At 35.4% G+C, this 18,043-nt stretch overlaps 1 protein-coding gene across 7 annotated transcripts in view; it reads left to right on the plus strand.

Moving 5' to 3' along the window:
• Positions 1 to 18,043, plus strand: part of NBEA (neurobeachin) — a 467,670-nt gene that overhangs the window by 291,615 nt on the left and 158,012 nt on the right. For all 7 annotated transcript variants that reach the window (XM_039566467.1, XM_039566482.1, XM_039566485.1 and 4 more), the window contains one exon: positions 11,664 to 11,807. In XM_039566467.1, coding sequence (XP_039422401.1) covers positions 11,664 to 11,807 — 144 coding nt within the window. The remainder of the gene's footprint in view (positions 1 to 11,663; positions 11,808 to 18,043) is intronic.

Consider the following 18,043-nt stretch of genomic DNA (forward strand, 5'->3'; position numbering starts at 1 on the left):
GCTGGGTTTCAAATGCCTTTCCTCTGAGATTTTTAGGTTATCTGGCATGACCTGGGTTTTAGCTGCTGTTATAGGTCTGAGCTAATAGACTTCACTGCAGAACTTGCTGACTTTTTACCAGCAGTTAACATAACTACCTCTTTCTTCATCTGAAAGTATATGACCCCAGAATGTTTTTGAAGTAATGAAATTGGCCTGCTAAACCATTCCTAAGATCTGAAAATTGCAACCATTGTCAGTCTTAGAATTCTAGCTGCATTTTTCTCCCTTCTACAGTTAAATTTTCGTGTAGAAAGAATGCACAATATCTGTCTGTTCTGCCAAATGAAAGTAAATTATTTACTAAACCCAGTAAATTGCTATGATGGGAAATGTTTTCAAACCCTTGTGAACAATGTATTTGTTCTGTTTATTCATTTCTATACCTATTTGACAAAGAAATAGAAGTTCTTGACCCATGAATATTCAGTGAATCTCACAGAAACATTTCAGAAGAATATTCTGTCAGTGAAAGTCTAATAATAGTCCTTCAGAGTCCTTCAAAGCTGAGTGAATGTAGGTCTTGGGACTCAGGTTTTAACACGTGCTTTTCTAATCTCCTATTTTCTGTGCTTTAAAACTCTGTATTAAGGAGTAACAGCACTTTAAAATAATCTTCTTTGGCCATAGTTAAAACCACAAAATATTCCTTTTCTAAATTTTCTCCACTCTTCTTATTCTTGATATCTTCTTCACTGCAGGATTCCATTCTCCACTTTGTATGTAAGTGGAAATATATATCATTTGTGTTTTCTGAAGACTTGGCTAGGACAGCATGCCAAGCACATGGCTGGAATGGAGGGACATTATTTCAACAGTGCTCCAACCTTTGCAGCCTATAATTAGGAGATCATACCGTGGATTTAAAAAGATTTTACTGTCACGCTCCTTCTGACAGTCAATAGGAGACATGACAGGCTTTCAGGCAATGGGCTTAGGTTTTTGTGAGCCTCTGGGCTACCTGCAAGGGTTAAATCAACAGAAGAAGATAGTGGGAATCTCTTCAGTATAGGTGATTCCCTGTCTTTCCAGAAAAGGAAACGGGTATGTATAGGTTTTGAAAATAAAGGAATTCACTTTCAGAGACAATATATATTTTAAGATGCCTAAGTATTTTTACTCATGTTTTTACATTGCAATACTTAACATTTATCACATAAAATCTATTTCTATTATATCACATGAGAATTCTTGTAGACACTTTATGTAAAGAATAAGATTTGTATACAAGAAACGAAGATTTAAGTATATGTGCAATGGCTATTCCATATCCTTACAAGCAGAGGAATTCTTCAATGCCAATTATTTTGTGTGTTTCATTATTTTATAGTGTTAACTAAGAAATACACACAAAAAGTACCAGTGTAACGAAATAAACTGGATTTTCTTGTGAGTTTCAGTGTGATGCAAGTTACAGGCAGGGATGAGGAAGCACCTTGTGAAAGAACTGTATCAAATACATTTTATGGAAAAGTTCTCGAATACACTACTAACCAGCATGATAAGGAAAACCCCATGTTAAGAATTCTATCAGCCAGTATCTTATGCATGTTTCCAGTTGTTTAATTTTCTTTTTCATATCATGTGCATTACATCATGACATGACTTTTTTCTTATCCTTACAGTGTGCCTAAAGAGTACATCTCCTAATGTGCTTGTGTAACACCCTGAACACCATCTACAATAGATATACTTTCACAGCTGAAAGAACTGTGCATAATACTCAAAAAAGTGGTTTTCTAGTGTCTCTTTTGCTGTATAGCACGAATCATTCAATCCTATGCCCTTAAAAAGCTGATCACATTGTCTAAATAGCATCTCAGCTCTCATCTAAATGGAAAATAATGTTGCTAGTGCTCTCAAATTTAACATAAGCATAGAAATTTTGCAAGTATCTCTGCAGTTGCATGCAAGATTTGTGGTTTCTTGTAATATTTGTGAAGCAGAATGAAAGAAGTCACAAACCCCACATGCCAGCTTAATGGAAGGTGAAATAAAATACTTGTCTCCTTTTTTCTTTACTGCTTACTGATGCTAAGATTTTTGTGGGTTAGCTCTCCTTAATACACACTCAGGCCTTCTACCTGGGACAGTGATTGCTGTTCACCCATTTCAATTACCTCATTGAGCCGTTTTAGTGATAGACCCTCAGAATCTGCTTTATCTCTGATGTCTTGTGTACTCTTCCACTTTTCATCTGCTGGTTTGCATGAAAAAAGATGTTCTATAACTGAGGATATTTTTGTTTAAAATAAAAATTTTAAAATAAGTGGTAATTCTGAAAAAATAAAAAAAACAACAAACAAACACAAAAAGTGTAGAGTAAAATTCTGTTCCAAATCAAGGAAGTAGCAAAGCTTTGATTTTCATTTGATAAAAAATTGCTATCTGGGTAGATAACTTTGATAGGTAACTACTATTGCTAGATAATTTCTAGCTTGGAGGAGCTTATGTATTTACAAAAGCCTGGCCCAAACAGAAGTGCTTTCTGCTGCTACTAGAGTGTAGTCCCTTAGCAGCTCTAGGATTTAAACACAAATATCCCAATGTTAGAGCCATGATGAAGCATATCCTGTGGGTCCTGCCCTTTGTCTGGTGTTCCTATAGGCATTGATCTATGCTGAAATAGAAGCAATTCTTCTCACCAGTTACTTTAGCTGCTGACATGAAAATATGTAAACCAGTTCTGAAGATGTGGTGATCTACTTGAGGATAAAATTGAATTTGTACAGATAAAAACCACAGTGCAGCACACTGAACCAGTAGGAACTGTACAGCAAAAGGCTGCACAAAGTAAATCTAGAAAGTAAATCTAGATGTTCTAATGATATTTTTATATTGACAAATTTATTATTTATATATAACATTGACAGTCCTTTTAAGAAACTTTATGTTAGGTGACATTATGTCACGTTTAGGAGATTTTGTCTGTGTAAAGACTGCCTAAGATGGTTCTTCTGTGTGTCTCAGAAGAGAAGAGTTTCACTTGAAAAGATTGCCATTCCAGAAAGATAAAGTAATTTCAGATGTGTTGGCAAATGGGTCTCTCAAAGCACTGATCATGAGCTGTTGAGGCTGTCTTCTGTAAATAAGTAGTCTTGATAGAAATTAAAATGGTTACATAACTACTGGAATTACAATAGCTACTATAAAAAAAACTTTAAACTTACTTCCTACACCTTCATTACCTGCACTAAAAAATGAACTTTTTAGCTGTCCTATTATGTCTGTGTACAATGGCTGTTTCCAAAGAGCCAATGCTTTTGGATCTGAGACCAAAATTTAAGTGATGAGGGGCAAAATTGCCTTCTAGTAAAGACATCATCACTCATGGTCACAGAAAGGGAGAATTCTAAAAATTGCAGATGTGTAGTATGCATTTTCTTTTTAAAACTATTTAGGTTTGGACCAGTCCCATGGTTCGGAGACTCTAATTCTTAAATGTTAGGTAAGGGTTAGAAATGCTGGGGTAGAATACCCTGGTTTGGTGTTTATTATTATTAATATTATTATCATTATTTCTATTTTTATTTTTATTTTTTATTATTATGTTTGGTGGAAATTAACAGTTTGGGAGGTAAGATCACATTTCATAGAATCATAGAATGGCTTGAGTAGAAAGGGATCTTAAAGATAACGTTGTTCCAAACCCCCATCATAGAGAGGGTTGCCGCTTTTTTTTCATGGAATTTCATGAAATGCCATGCCATTTCTTACATGTCACTACATTATCAAGTGTTTGTATTTCCAAAGAGCATTTCATTTCTTTCCAGGGCTTTATCATTGCTAGCCTTTTCAATTAGAATTTTTTTCTTGTGAACAGGAAGCAAAATGAAGGCCAGCTTATGTCTGATGCAATTCCTCAGTATGGAGTGTGCCAGTTTAGAAGTCTGACAACACTGATCCTGGCTTTAGGGTCTGCAAGCAGATAGTCAGAATATGTTTTTTCCTGGAGAATGTGTGCTTAGGAACTACTCTAAAACTTTCCAGACATAATCCAGGCCGGAATGTTAAGACGTGACATAGACATATTTTTCACTTTTATGTCATCTTAAAAAGGTTTTATCAGACGCTATGTCAAAAGCATAGAGTGCCTTCTTTAGCAAATTTATTTCATTATTTCATTATCATATCATACATATTGAAATTCAATCACCTTTTGTTGCTTGGCTTATTAATTAAATTTTTCTATTGGAATAGTTTGGGTACCCTTTTCAGTGGCCTGTCTTAAGGAACCTTTGCTTACATGTGAATATTTTGAATTAAGGATAAGTGAAATTCCTTTTTGCTGTCAAAACCAAATTGTGAAAACACATTGCATGGCTTTGAAAATCAGTACACTCTATTAGCAGACCTGTCAATATAAAAAGTGCATTCCATTTCCACCTCTTGCTCTAATAACCTTTTCTGTGTTACTCAGAGGCAGCTCACATAATCAGAGTATATTGTCAGCTTACTGGAGTTGGGGAAGCATGAAATGAAAATCGCGTTAATATTGATCCAATTCTCTTACTTGCAAGTGTCCTTGATGTCCTTTCCACTGAGCAATAACTGTTGGTGTGATGTAGATATTTTCCTCTCAGCTATTACTGTAATTTTTTTAAAATGGCTAAAAACACACCTAGGAAAATTTTATTGCTCTTAATTATTCTTCTTGTGTGTCATCTTTGCCTGTTGAAATTATCCACAGCAGAATTTGGTTTCTTTCTGCAATTTATCAAACTACAGTATATGCCAAAATGCTGCCCTTCAAACTATCAGGGATTTGTAAAGGTTGTCAGTCATGAAATATGAATCCATTTCTCTGTGTACAAGTTACAGTGGCAAACTACATCTTAATCCAAATATAAACATTTGACTGTTGTTAGTTCCCATTAGAGGGACTTCCTCTGGTTCCAGTCAGAATAGGGACTGCCTTTCAGGAGCCTGAAATTCATTGGAACATTTGCTGGACTGGGAATATCTGACTCTGTGTCCTGCTGGCTGCTCATGGTCAGTGCTGAATCAGTGCAGGATCCCTTCTCGTATGCTCAGAAATCCTGAAATCTCAAATACATATAAGGACAATCTTGACAACTTCTGAAAATTAATTTCATGACCATTCTGAATCTCAGTTTTCCTATCTGTGAACCAAAAAATATTGAGTGCCCAACATGGTACTTTCATCTTTATTTTTATGTGGGACCCTTTTTATTAATATACAACACTTTGACTACAAGTATTTATTGTTTAAAAAGCCCTCAGCCTCATCTGAGAAACATGTTTATTTTGGCCTTGCCTGTATTCTCAGTCTCCTCATTGGCATAGTCTGTGCCAGTCTTGTTTTGCAATGTAAAATATCTGAGAATATGATAAAGGAAAACATATAAAGCAGTTAAGCATTTATTTACAAATTACTTATATGAACAAGATCATTTGGTCAGATATTAGGTGTAAAAATTGGAGAAAAATGCATGGAATGTCTATGATTAAATTTTCAGGTATTTATCAGTTATAGAAAACAAAAATGTGATTTGGTTTTACTTTTGGTGGAAGTAATTTCCAATACAAATATATGCAATTTTTAATTTCTATGCAATTTTCATAGTTTTTCTTCCTCATTTCTTCAAAGATCCTTAATAATGAGAATGTGATTTAGATTTCTCTGGTTTTTATTAAATCTATGAAAACCAGCCTTCCTTTATCAACAGTCACTTCTCTGTTTCTCTGGGGAAACTAAATTATATGCCAGTCAAAGCTGCCAGTTCCAGAAACACATTGCAATTTAAATAGCAACCCCAACAGACACAGGTGGGGACAGCTTATTGGAGTTGGCTGTGATATGCCAGCACTGGGCTGCTATGCAAAGCCAAAAATTCAGTCTCTAGAGCAGGCCCAGGGATAGCCGCTGCACGTTTCCCATGGAGTGAGTGCAGCCCAAGGAAGGCTGGCTGTGGAAGTCCTGTGGAAAGATACAAGGCTGAGATAGAGTGGTCACCATGTCGATGATTTAATCTTACTGGGTTTTGTAGAGGTCAGTTTACAGCAGGCAGCTGCTCTCCATAACTGTGACTGCTGTGAGGGTACCGGTGCCTAATCGAGTTACTGAAGATTAGCAATGAAAGCAGGGGTTTCAACTGCTAGAATATATAAAGCAGGAAGATTATCAAGCAAATCTTTTTTCTAAGTATTTTCAACTATTATTAATATTGAAGGAACAAAAAATGTAGAAAATAGTGGTATATTTTAATTTTGTCCATAGACAAGCTTGGTTCTTCCTGTAAAAGTCGGTTTGTGCAAGAAAAGACTCTCTCTCAAGAAAAAGCTTTGTTCTTTCAAACTCGGTTGATAAATTATATTTCACCTGTGATACAATTTCATGGTTCACATCATGAACTGTCAGGTAGCCTCCTGTGAGGAACTGATTCTGAATTCCTTTATTTAGTAAAGTAGTGGAAACCACCTTATGTGATGAAAATTCAGCAAGAAAATCAGTGTTCTAGAGAGCAAAACATACTGTTAGATCTGTAAGGAGTAAAAAGTAAGTTTACCCTTAAAACTTTCTGAGGAGAGCTAAGCTTCACAAAAACTCTACTTTAGCCACTATAAAAGAGAGTTTTTAATTAAATGCAGCATTTTACTGTAAAGAGAACAGACTTTACTTATGTCAAATGCTCCTTTAGAAGCCACATAAAACTGTAGAAGACAGTATATGAAAAAGGTTTCTTATAGAAAAGAAGAACACCATCCCATGAAGCAGATTTCCAGATGTTTGGAAACATTAGAATTTCCTGTCAGTATATTTAGGTAACATTAAAATGAGGTTAACTTTCCATTCTGCCATCTCTCTTCAAAGATCAAAGAGCACTCACTACATAAATTGCCTTATCGGTAATTCGTTGAAGTAAACTATGGAAACAACTTTATAAGAAGCAGTAGTTTCCTTTTGTTGGCTACGGTATTACCAAGCAAACTTTTCTTAAAAATAACCATATTTTTAACCTCATTTTTTACTAAATGCAGAAAGGAGGTAAATATAAAGCACTATATTTGGATATATAGTAAATGGATAGAAGAGAGAACTGGAAACTCCCTTGCTGTGTTTAACTGAATCATAATAATTAGTTTAATGTCTAATGAAATATGTACATAAATATAAATTTAATCAATAATACAGTGTGTTTGTACTGCTAATTTTAAAATTTTATTTACGGACAGTTTTTGTGGATCTTGACCCTTACAGAGTCTTTGAAATGTAGATTGAATCCCTAGAACCTGTTGTGACCTACAGAACCCAATAGGGAATTCATTGATTTAGTTGAAAATAGAGACTCAAAAATTCAGATAACATAATAAAAAAACCAACCCCACCTGCCCCTGTTTCATGAAGTATTGCCTATATTAAATACTTCTAGAGGCTGTAGCTGAAAATTAACATGAGATTATCCTGTTCTTATTAGGGAAATTATTAGGTTTTGAGGGGTTCTGGTAATGGTTTTTGTGGTTCTTTTAGAGGGTTTTTTTGACTGCTTTATAGTTTCTGTTTAAAGAAAAGTAATGCTACTAGAAGAGAGATTAGTACATTCTTGGCAATACTGAACAAATTCACTGGGCAGCTCATACAATCTTTCAGACATAAAAAATATGCACCCATAGATACTGAGGTTTTGTACAGGAGTGGTGGTTGGTTTCTTTGATTTCTTTTAAAGGTGAGCTGTTTTCAGTTATCCTGAAGTTGCTGTAGAAAAACAGTTTGTAACATGCACATTTACAAAAATAATCAAGATTAAAACAGGTGTAATGAAAGAGGGAATTTTTAACAGCTTATCTAGTCCTGTACATACATTCTCTTGAAATATGTTTAAGACAGAGCCTTTAAGATTCAAGAAAGCAAGTCACCAACTTCAGCTGGCCTTCAGTGCAATCTGAGTGACTTATTTCCTTCAAAATATTTGCAAAATGTAGTTTTAAGAAATACTTAGCTGCTTACTTCAAGTCTCCTTTCCAAATCCCAGTATATCTCTTAAGTCTATCCCTTAAAATATCCCTTAAGAAGGAACTTGATAAGGACAAGAACTGATAGCATCTGCCAATTCTAGTTCTGTGCCCTCCAGTGTCACAACATTGCTTTCTTGAAATGACGTCTAGTTTTGTTTTATTTTTTCTTGTTTTAATGGCTTTGAAATATATTCTAATTAGACTTAATACAATTTCGTTTTGTGTCTTTAAAATGCAGGCTCTCCGTGTGCTAAAATTTTGGAAATGAAATGTCTGGCCATAGATTTAATTTCATAGTAATTTTGCTGAAGCTTTGAAAAAAAACCCAAGTTTTGATTTTTTTCCAACACACTAAAATATCAAATATTCATTTATTCATTTCTCCCTTTTATATCACTGTTAACAATAATAGACATAGTTTTATGTCATATAATTTTTTATTCAGTTTGTTGTCTGGTTTTAAAGAGAGAAGTTTTTTTTCTTCTTACTCTTATTTGGACAGTTTCTCTTGTTTTAGAACCTTTTTGAAGTCGTCTTGAAATATAAAAATAGAACATCTGTGACAGATCTGTTTTGAACATATTTCACATTTCAGGATCCAAGGAGATCTGGTGGTCTGTGGTATTAGCTTGTTAATTTCTTGATGAATGGGTAGAAAGGCCACGAAGTGCACTCAGTACAGCACGTCTTCCGAAGATAGATGATCTCAAATAAATTCTATTCCCAATCAGTTTTTGATTTGTTAGGTGTTAAACCATTTCTTTGTAAGGACAGTGTTTACAAGCCTTGTAATGAGACAGCCCTGTGAGACCTTACTCTTCTTGCTGTAATTTTGATAAATGGAACTCTAATTCATAAAGGATATAGTGATTGAAGGGCAACTCCAGGTCCCATACACATTCATTTAGATATATGTTTGGTACAGTACAGCAAAACTAAGGTGCACTCAACAGAGTGATAAATTTTAACAACAGCCAAACCAGAGGGTTTTTTTCATCAAGAGAAAGAAGGACTATTTATTATATTTCATATAAATAAATGTATTTTTAATATTATAGACCAGAATGGATTTTATATATATTTGTCTTGTTGCTAAGCTCCAAATTTGCCAAACTAATTTACTGCCTTCTACTCTACCATGTTTCTTACACCTGTGTCTGGCAATATTTCTGTAACCTGGTATACTCATCACAAGGGATTTAAAATACCCTAAATTTCATGTTCTTTGGATGTACTTTAAATGTTAGTAATAATTTGGAGCTTGGGACTTTCTTCCTGGTAATTTTAAAAATATATTTTCATGCATAAATAATTTTACAGAATTGTCATTAATCAGTAACTAAAGAAATGATTGACTCTTCAGATTAGTACTTTTCAATTAGTTAATTTGAAGATTATCACATTTTATGAACCTCAGAAATTTACACAAAACTCATTAAAGCTACCAAAAAGGAAGAGAACAGTGTTTTGATGCTTTCTTCCTCCACATGCTAATTCATTTCAGGCCTGGTCTCCTCTAGTGTCACATGCTTCACAAGAGGAGTTACTACTTTTGTCAAATGATGCTAAACTCCCTTGCTGTAAACACAAGTGTATCAAGATCCTGACCTACTGATGTAATACGCAGAACAATTCTGATACAATGAAACTGAAACTCTTCTGCAGCGCATTACTTTTTTGTGGGTTTTCCATAAGTCCTACCATTCTTGCTTCTTTTTATAAATAAGGAAGAAAAAAAAAATACAAGCCAAACAAACAAAAGAAAAAAAGTCCCAAAGCTTGTACTAATAGTGAAAACTTTTGCAACCATTAGTTAGTTGATCTGGTTTTAAATTGGGTAAATAATTACAGTTAGTTGAATTAAGTAATAACCTGTGCAAGTGATATCACAGCCTAATAACTGAACAAGCGAGACACAGCGTATTAAAATACAGCCACATTGTCTTAATCACTATCTGTATGGTCCTAATGGAGACAACAACAAACAAGAAGACTAAATATGCTGTCCCTAATTTTGAGCTTGGCAAAAAAATGGGGGTTCGCTTACTTGTTTCTCTACCTTTTCAGGGTTTCAAAATGGAGTTTCAGAAATAGCAATTGAGATAATAGCAATAGTATACAAAAGGTTAATGTTAGGCCATGTAAAACATGAATTATCTCAGGCTGTGATGAAGTGGCATGTTAACAGTGATCTTCAAACAGAGTAAACATACCCACAGAAAGATATGCCTCCAGCATTTTTATTTATATGGTGTGACTCTCCTGTGCACAAACTAATTAAAAGACTCTAATTATAAGAGTAGGTGGTAAAATCATAACTTATTCCCAACTGCTTGTAATAAAAAAACAGCCTGACACATCAGTTCCATTCCATGTGTCTATCTGCCCTAACCCGTCTGCTTACTATATTCCTTTTAGTTGTCCTGTTTTAGTAGGAGGCCATGAATCTTACTGGACTTTACCTCAACATTTTGCATCTGCCATAATAGTTTTCATCCTGTTTAAGTTCAGGCATTGTGGAAGACAAACAAAATCCACATGTGCGTGGTTTTGCCTATTTTCACACTCATTCTGTAGCTTAGTAGGAAGCAAATTTCCAAATTATCCTACAAAAAAAGAGAGGTAGTTTACAGGGTTTATTTCTTGATTGGCAGAAGTGGAGATGCCCAGATCTTGTATGGTCCTAGGTGAAGATGCAGGGTTTTCTGTTTAAGAAAAAAAAATAGAAATCTTTCTTGCCCGAGGCTACTGTGAGACCACAGTACTGAAAATAAAACTTACTACCTCTTCCCAGCTAAGAAAGAAATACTATGAGGAGATCACAACAGTAACATGAAACATATTTATGATATAAAACCTAATTATGATTCTGCCATTTGTTCACATTGGGACTTATTTTTTACATCATAAGAATAAAATCTGGCAAGTTCCAGTAAGATATTCCCAAAATGCAGTAAGTTACATCTCCTGCCACAAGGAACCATCAGGCTGAATAGAAAAAGCCAACCGTAGTTGAGAAGAATGAGTATTATCCATGAAAACCTTTGGGAAATTGGCACATATCCATATACCACCATTTTTATTGTGTTGCTTAAAATCACACACACAGATGCGCACCAAAGTTCCCTTACGGCGCTTGTCTTGTTTTCAGTCTTTTCTGAATCTCTGCATAGCCTACTGTGCATCTGTGTATCGAGATAAACCAACTCCTACTTCACCATCCTATCCCTCCTATCTCAAAAGACAAAAATCCTGAGAGATTTTGGATTCCTGAAAGCAGCTTCTTTATTTAGAGTAGGTGGCTTGCACTCTCAGGTCGGTCAGAGTCAGGGCACCAGGAACTCAAAAGAAACTCCAGATGAATTTGTTGCAGGTGGAAAACTAATGGAACAACATTGAACACAAGGTAAATAGCAATTATTAGAAACAGGAGATTCTTTGTGGAAAAGTTTGTATTTTATTCAGGACAGGACAGAAAACAGAACAGGACTGCATATTTTTTAAACCTTGGTAGAGTTTTAGAAAATGTCCCTTCTTTTTTTTGATAAAGGTGATTTATACTGTAATTTTTTTACTACTTGATTGTCATTGTTTTATATTTAAAATATTGTTCAGGTAAATTCACAACGTTTGTAACTTTTTTTTAGGCACTGAAGAGGATGTAGTGAAGTCAAAGAAAACTTTCCGAAGTCAAGCTGTGGTAAATCAGAATGCAGAAACAGAGCTTATGCTGGAAGGAGATGATGATGCTGTTAGCCTGCTCCAAGAGAAAGAGATTGATAACCTTGCAGGTAATCATACTTTTCGTTATAACTAAGATATGAGTCAAAAGGCTCTTTTAAACTTGTTAGTTCTTAACCCTTGTGGTTAGTGTCTTAATATTGTCAGCTAAGCATACAATTGCAGTATGAGCAGATTATTTTTATTCCAGATTTTATTACTTCCTCTCTACTTCCTTGAAGTATGGGCACTGATTACAAAGCATTTGCCCATTGTACAGTCTTTGAGCAGAGGTGTGAGAAATAGCAATACCTCAAGGGCTTTAATCAGTGCAGGTGACTTCTTGAAAAGTCTGTAAATACCAATCTGAAACCTCTTTTTTTTGTTTGTTTTTGGGGTTTTTTTGGGTTTTTTGTGTTAAAATGTAAATGTGGACTAATTCCACAAGTCAGGATTTTGAGTCAGAGTGTGCTTGTGCCTGATCCCAAGTGCCACGCAGCTCGTGCAAAGACACCTGCCCTCCTGCTGGCACCCAGTTCTCTCAGTGATGGAGTTAAGGGGGATCTGCAGTATCTCAACCCATCTGTCACAGCAAGAGAAAAAGTTGCCTGTTTGAAGCAAGGACTAAGAGAGAATGAAGCTGTAACCAAGCTATGAACTTTGGTAGTTAGCATATGAGCTGGGAATGAACCCTCTGTAAATATGCATGAGAAAACCCTTCTGGTCCTTTCCTGGGTGAAGGAATGCAGTGAGATCTCAGTTTCATCTGTCTTCTAGCAGGTTCTGTTACAACTCTGTCTTAGAGGTGATACTACCTTTCCTGGGAAGTAGTCTGGAAAAAAGGGCATGTTGCAAGTTGAAAATGCACTCTCCTCTCAGATTGGATAAAACTGAGAATTATGAAATGCAGTATGAATTTTTTTAGATTAATTTACTTAGGAGCATCTTTATTAAACTACTCCACTAAGGGAAAGTTTTGTGATGTCATGATGTTTTCTGCATAACTGAGTTTCTAAAATAGCTATCTTTGCTCCTGCACTTTCTTCTGATACCATAGTGAGAATCTGTAGCAAAGATAGGATCATAAATAGATGATTAAAAGAATAAAAATAAAATGAAAGCAAAACAAGCAAAAAAAAAAACCCAATAAAATGAAAAGGCAAAAAAACCCCAACAACCGCCTACATGGAAGTTAGTCTCATACTTTAGTATTAGAGCAGAGCAGAGAGGGGGAAATAGATGCTTTTATTTGGGAGCAAGCAGCAGTATATGATTATCACAGTTAATATATCACTCTGCTTGCTTTCTCAATCTGCAGCTAACTGCTGCTGAGACACTGTTGTCTAAAGTCAATAAAGTAGTGCATCAAGCAGGACCATAAGTGGGATAATTTGATCAATGTCCCTTTTTGTTTTAGAAGGAAAACTCAGTACTGCTTTGGCTAAGTTCTTATATCTAAGAACAATGCTTCCAACTGCATGCAGTAGTTTAAAAGGCTGTTTAGAGGCTGAAATATGCATTTGCATTGAAATACTGATTAAAACTGCAGAGTGGACATGAAAAATCACTGATGCAATACAATTCCTGTAGCTACATCCCTCTGCAAAAACCTAGTATTTCAATGTGTCCTTAAGAATTAATGTGCAATTTATCCTTTTACTCAAGATCACTGCTGGATGACATCCCCTGCTCCTTCAGGACATGGCACAGTCATTCTAGTCCTTTGCTTTTACTATTCATAAAAGTGGGAGATATTGTCAGTATTGCAGAAGCAGAAATAATAGAAAGTGAAAAAAATTAACTTTTGAAATATTGACAGGATGCCCTTGTGTTCCCTATCAGTGCTAACAGAGCAAGCAAACTGCTTCCAAGTGTGGTGAGGTGATGTGATAATGGTGCCATATGGTACCAAAACCTGTGAGCTTCTCAAAAAGAACCCACATTCCACTATCTCAGTTTTACTATTAGATTAACTGCAGCCTTTGCTACTCAACTCTTGCTCGTCTTTGGAGCTGAAATGATGTTGAGAGTTAATGGTGACACACAGTATCATACCTGTCTTCTGTAAATTTTGCATTGGTAAAAAATCCCCTGAATCCCATGATACCCTCTCTTTAGCTGCTGATTTTGCATGATTTTGCATACAATGATGTCACTGTTTTTCCCAGTTTTCAATATATAGAATGTGGCTCTGAAACTTGAGTCCAATAACTGAAATTGAGAAAAGCAATAGGCAGAGAAGGTGGGGTATATGCCTAAGAAGGTTTGAACAATCTCTGACGGCTCTGAAGAGCAGGTCCCAATAAAGCCACACTGTCTGTTCTTGTCTAATTCCAAAGAGTAATGTAGATTCAGTATAAATGATCTGGAAATCTTTGAGATCTATCAAGTTATGGTATAGCACAGCATCATTTATATCTAGTTACTGCTCACAGTGAAATGACACATAGGAATTTCTATATTCAGATATGCCTCCAATTTAACTTTAAAGCTTAAATCAATTCAAACATGATTTACAACGATTTGGATTGTCTCTGTAAGAGATAGGAATTAAACAAAATCTTTGTAAACCAGGTTTCAATTGATTTAAGATTGTCCACATTTAACTAAAACAATTTAGCATTGTTTATTCCATGAATCTAAGGCACATTTTAAACAGAGACGACCTTGGGTTTTAGAAAATTTTTTGACTAAGGCGATATAAATAATACAATATTTTGATTTGTGAACTTAAAACTGAAAAAAAGGGAAAGTTTGAAACAGATTGAGATTGTTCGTACAAAGTTATCTGTACATACCTTTTGTTCCAGAGACTCTTTATAGTTTTTCATCAACCATGTGGCACAAATCAATGTAAAGTTCACTTTGATAAATTGCATATGGGATGGAGAATTTTTAAATAATTATAGTCTGAATATTTTTATTATATAATCTTAGTATTCCATATGTTGCAATTGCAGTTGGTCAGATTTCATTATATTAAGTAACATTTTAATAAAATATGAAAATCTGATTCCATGTTATTATGGTCTTAGAATTATGACTTCTAGGTTTGCATCACAATTTTTAACAAAAGCAGTATTGAAACTGTCTTACAGTATGAGTTAACAAAAGTTCTTTCTTAGCATTTATGTATTAAAATATTTTACATGTTTCTGTTTCAGTTTTAGCTCCTTTTCTTCCCAGACTGTTCACTTCAAGAGGCAAGTCATATCTCTGTTAGAACTAATGATTGAGATAGCCCAGTCAATTTTAACAGTGTCCTAATATATTGTGAGTCTCTGGGTAATACAATCAAATCCACTGTAGTGACTTGATATTACTAACTCGTCCTTTTCTTTTGCATTTATATTTCCTAATGCTGCAGTAGGGATCTTAAATACTTACCTTTGTATTAAGATCCTGAGAATGTAAATTTGCTAACAGTTTGTCTCCTGCTTAGTAGGTGATTTTTTTCAAAATGAAAAATATGCGGCTGTGTTCTAATATTGTAAGCTTGCATTTTCACAGGGAAATACTCTCTAGTAGGTATGCAGTTTTCTTTTAACGAAGTTTGTTGTTTGAGTTGGGGTTTTGTTTAGAGCACTGATCTTGCATTAAAATAGGTCATTAAAAAAATAAAATAAATGTTGATCTACTCAGGTTTTATGAATTTTATATTTTAGGAGGACGTTCTCTTCTCTTTGTTGTGAAGATGCATTTCAGTTTCTGAGACTTGTCAGTGTGCCTTTGAGAGCAGAATTGAGCCTTAATGACATTTTTGAAAGATACATGTTCTTAACTGGAGCACATTTCATCTATTTTGTCATACAGCTAGTGACAGCAACAAATATGCCCCAGCCAAGCAAGGAATCCTTGACGGAATCTTTTGCTACTCTCTAAAAGAGTATTTTCTAGAAAGAAAGAAAGGAAATAAAAATAGGGGGATATGATGCTTTGAGTTATTTTAGGAAGACAAAGGGCTTTGGCAGGCATCTGGTTACTTGCGTGGACTCAATCAACTCTGAAGCTGACTTCCTCATCAGCCATGGTGAATTACTGCCTCACAACGCTCTTGCAAGAATAAATACATGTTATTCACTCCATTATATGAGCAGATTGAGCAACACATCCAAATGCCTTTAACGCATTTTAGTCTTACTGTATCCTAACCCTCACTATAGAATCTTTCCTTCTTCTTGGACATCTGCCTCAAGGTGGAAGGAACCTCTCTCCAGTGCAAATGGGCCCGGAATTTTGAGACAGATGCAGCATCCCAGCACTGCCATAACTTTTAGCAACTTTGAAATTCAGAGTAGAAATATTTCTAGAAAGCAGCACTATTACTGATAAACAAGAGCTGATCTTCCATCTGAGCCAGCACGGGTAGCGAGTCCACACCAGCTGGAGGACTAATTGTGAAAAGCCTTCTCTCCATACTTCTTGGGAGTGTGCTGAGTGTATTGACTTACTTCCCTGTGCTAAGGAACACACCAGGTCATGGGGATTTGACAGTTTGTATTATTATTAATGAGATATAAGACCTTTCACTTCCAGGTCATCTGTTTGAAGTCCAGACAAAACTGGACGTAACCAAACATTATCAACATCTGTTTTGTGGCCTATGCAATATAAGCCTTTTGTCTAATTTCAGACAAACTAACAGAAATCATCATAATTTTGACCAATTTCCAAATGGAAAAATATTTGAGGCTGCCATTAGAGGAAATTGGAATAGTGCCAAAAGTTCTACTACATAGAGTAACAGTTAAAATTGTATGGCAGTAAACAAACCGAACAAACAAACAAAACAAACAAAAAAAAAAGATAAAACATTTAGCCCATAGGGAAATTTTCTATTCCAGGTTTTAACAAAGAGCTCATTGTTTACATTTCTGAAATTGTTTTGAAGTCTTGCATAAGACCAGATGCAGCAATAAAAACACTAACACACCAAGGAACTGCATCTAAAGCCGCAAAGAACCTTGAGAATTAAGTATTATTTACGGAAAACTTAAACATTTTTGACTCATCTTGATGTGTATAATATGCATTTCATATGTATACGCATATATTTTGAGTTATGGTAACATTTCTTATGGCCAAAGTCTGACATGGAATTTTCTTTACAAGAGTGTAGACAATCTCTGATAAGCAAAGCTGTTTGAAACTTTTTCTTACCCTAAGGAGTAATGGAGGAGAACATTTTCTTGAGTTTTCTTCTGTTGCCATTCTCAAAATGATAATAATATATGTAGTATTAGTTCTATTGTTTTTGTTAACAGAGTTAAATGAACAGTAGATTTTCTTAATTAAAAAAACCAAACTTGAATCTCTACTGAGAAGGCAGATTTTCAAATTATTAGATTTTTCAGGCATATAAAAATAATTTGTTTGAGGCCAGCCAGAGATATTTTTGTCACATTATCTGCTGTTAGAGTAGTAGATTGAAAGAAAGGACTGAATAGCATTGCTGTTGTCTCCAGCAGTGACCACAGCCTACTCAAGAGGTTTAGGAGTAGAGGAAAGGTACCATCTTCATCCTTCTCCCTCCTGGAGAACAAAGCATTACAGCGGTTCCAAGGGTGATCTCATCTTCCCTCTCCAGCCCTTCCCCTGCTGCCCTGGTGTGTCCTCTCCCACGGGGCCGGGAGAGCCCAGTCATCCACCACCTCCCCTCCTTTCCTGCAGCAGTTGCCATTCACACGCCAGTGGCTCTGATGGTCTGGGGTGACCAAGAGGGCAGAAAGCAGCAACCATGAGGGAAACCCAGCAAGGACTGTGGCAAGTACACAGTGATGTTTCCTAATAATTCTCTCTCAGCTTCTAACAGCTTGCACCTCTGATACTTCCAGAGCCAGGGGTAGTCATTATTAGCTTGCTTGCTTGTGTGCTTGCTTCCTTCCTTCCTGTTTCATCTCTCTCTTCTCTCTCTTACACTCTCTCTCACTTTCCTTTTCTCTCTGTCTGGAGCTGGTTAAGGCACTTTAAGCTTTGCCATACTTTATGGGTTTTTTTTTAAATAAAGTATGTGTATGTGCACACACAAGTCAGTTAAGTAACAAATATCAAAGTTTCAATAGAAAATACAAAAAAGTCTTATTATTTCTCCTAGTTTTTCAAGCTTCCCAATGGAAACTCTTCACTGAATTCAGCATGCACTACTAAGTATTTTTTTTCCTTTCAAACTTCATTATTCTTGCAAATTAGCATTCAAGATAGGAATTTCATTGGGGCAGTTACTTGTCTGGGAAAGTGACAGGAATGTGGAAGAAGAGTGATTCCATTTCCCATTCTATGATAGATACGTAACCACATAAGCCTTTTA

This window comes from Corvus cornix, chromosome 1 (genome assembly GCF_000738735.6).
Source record: "Corvus cornix cornix isolate S_Up_H32 chromosome 1, ASM73873v5, whole genome shotgun sequence".
Lineage (NCBI taxonomy): Eukaryota > Metazoa > Chordata > Aves > Passeriformes > Corvidae > Corvus > Corvus cornix.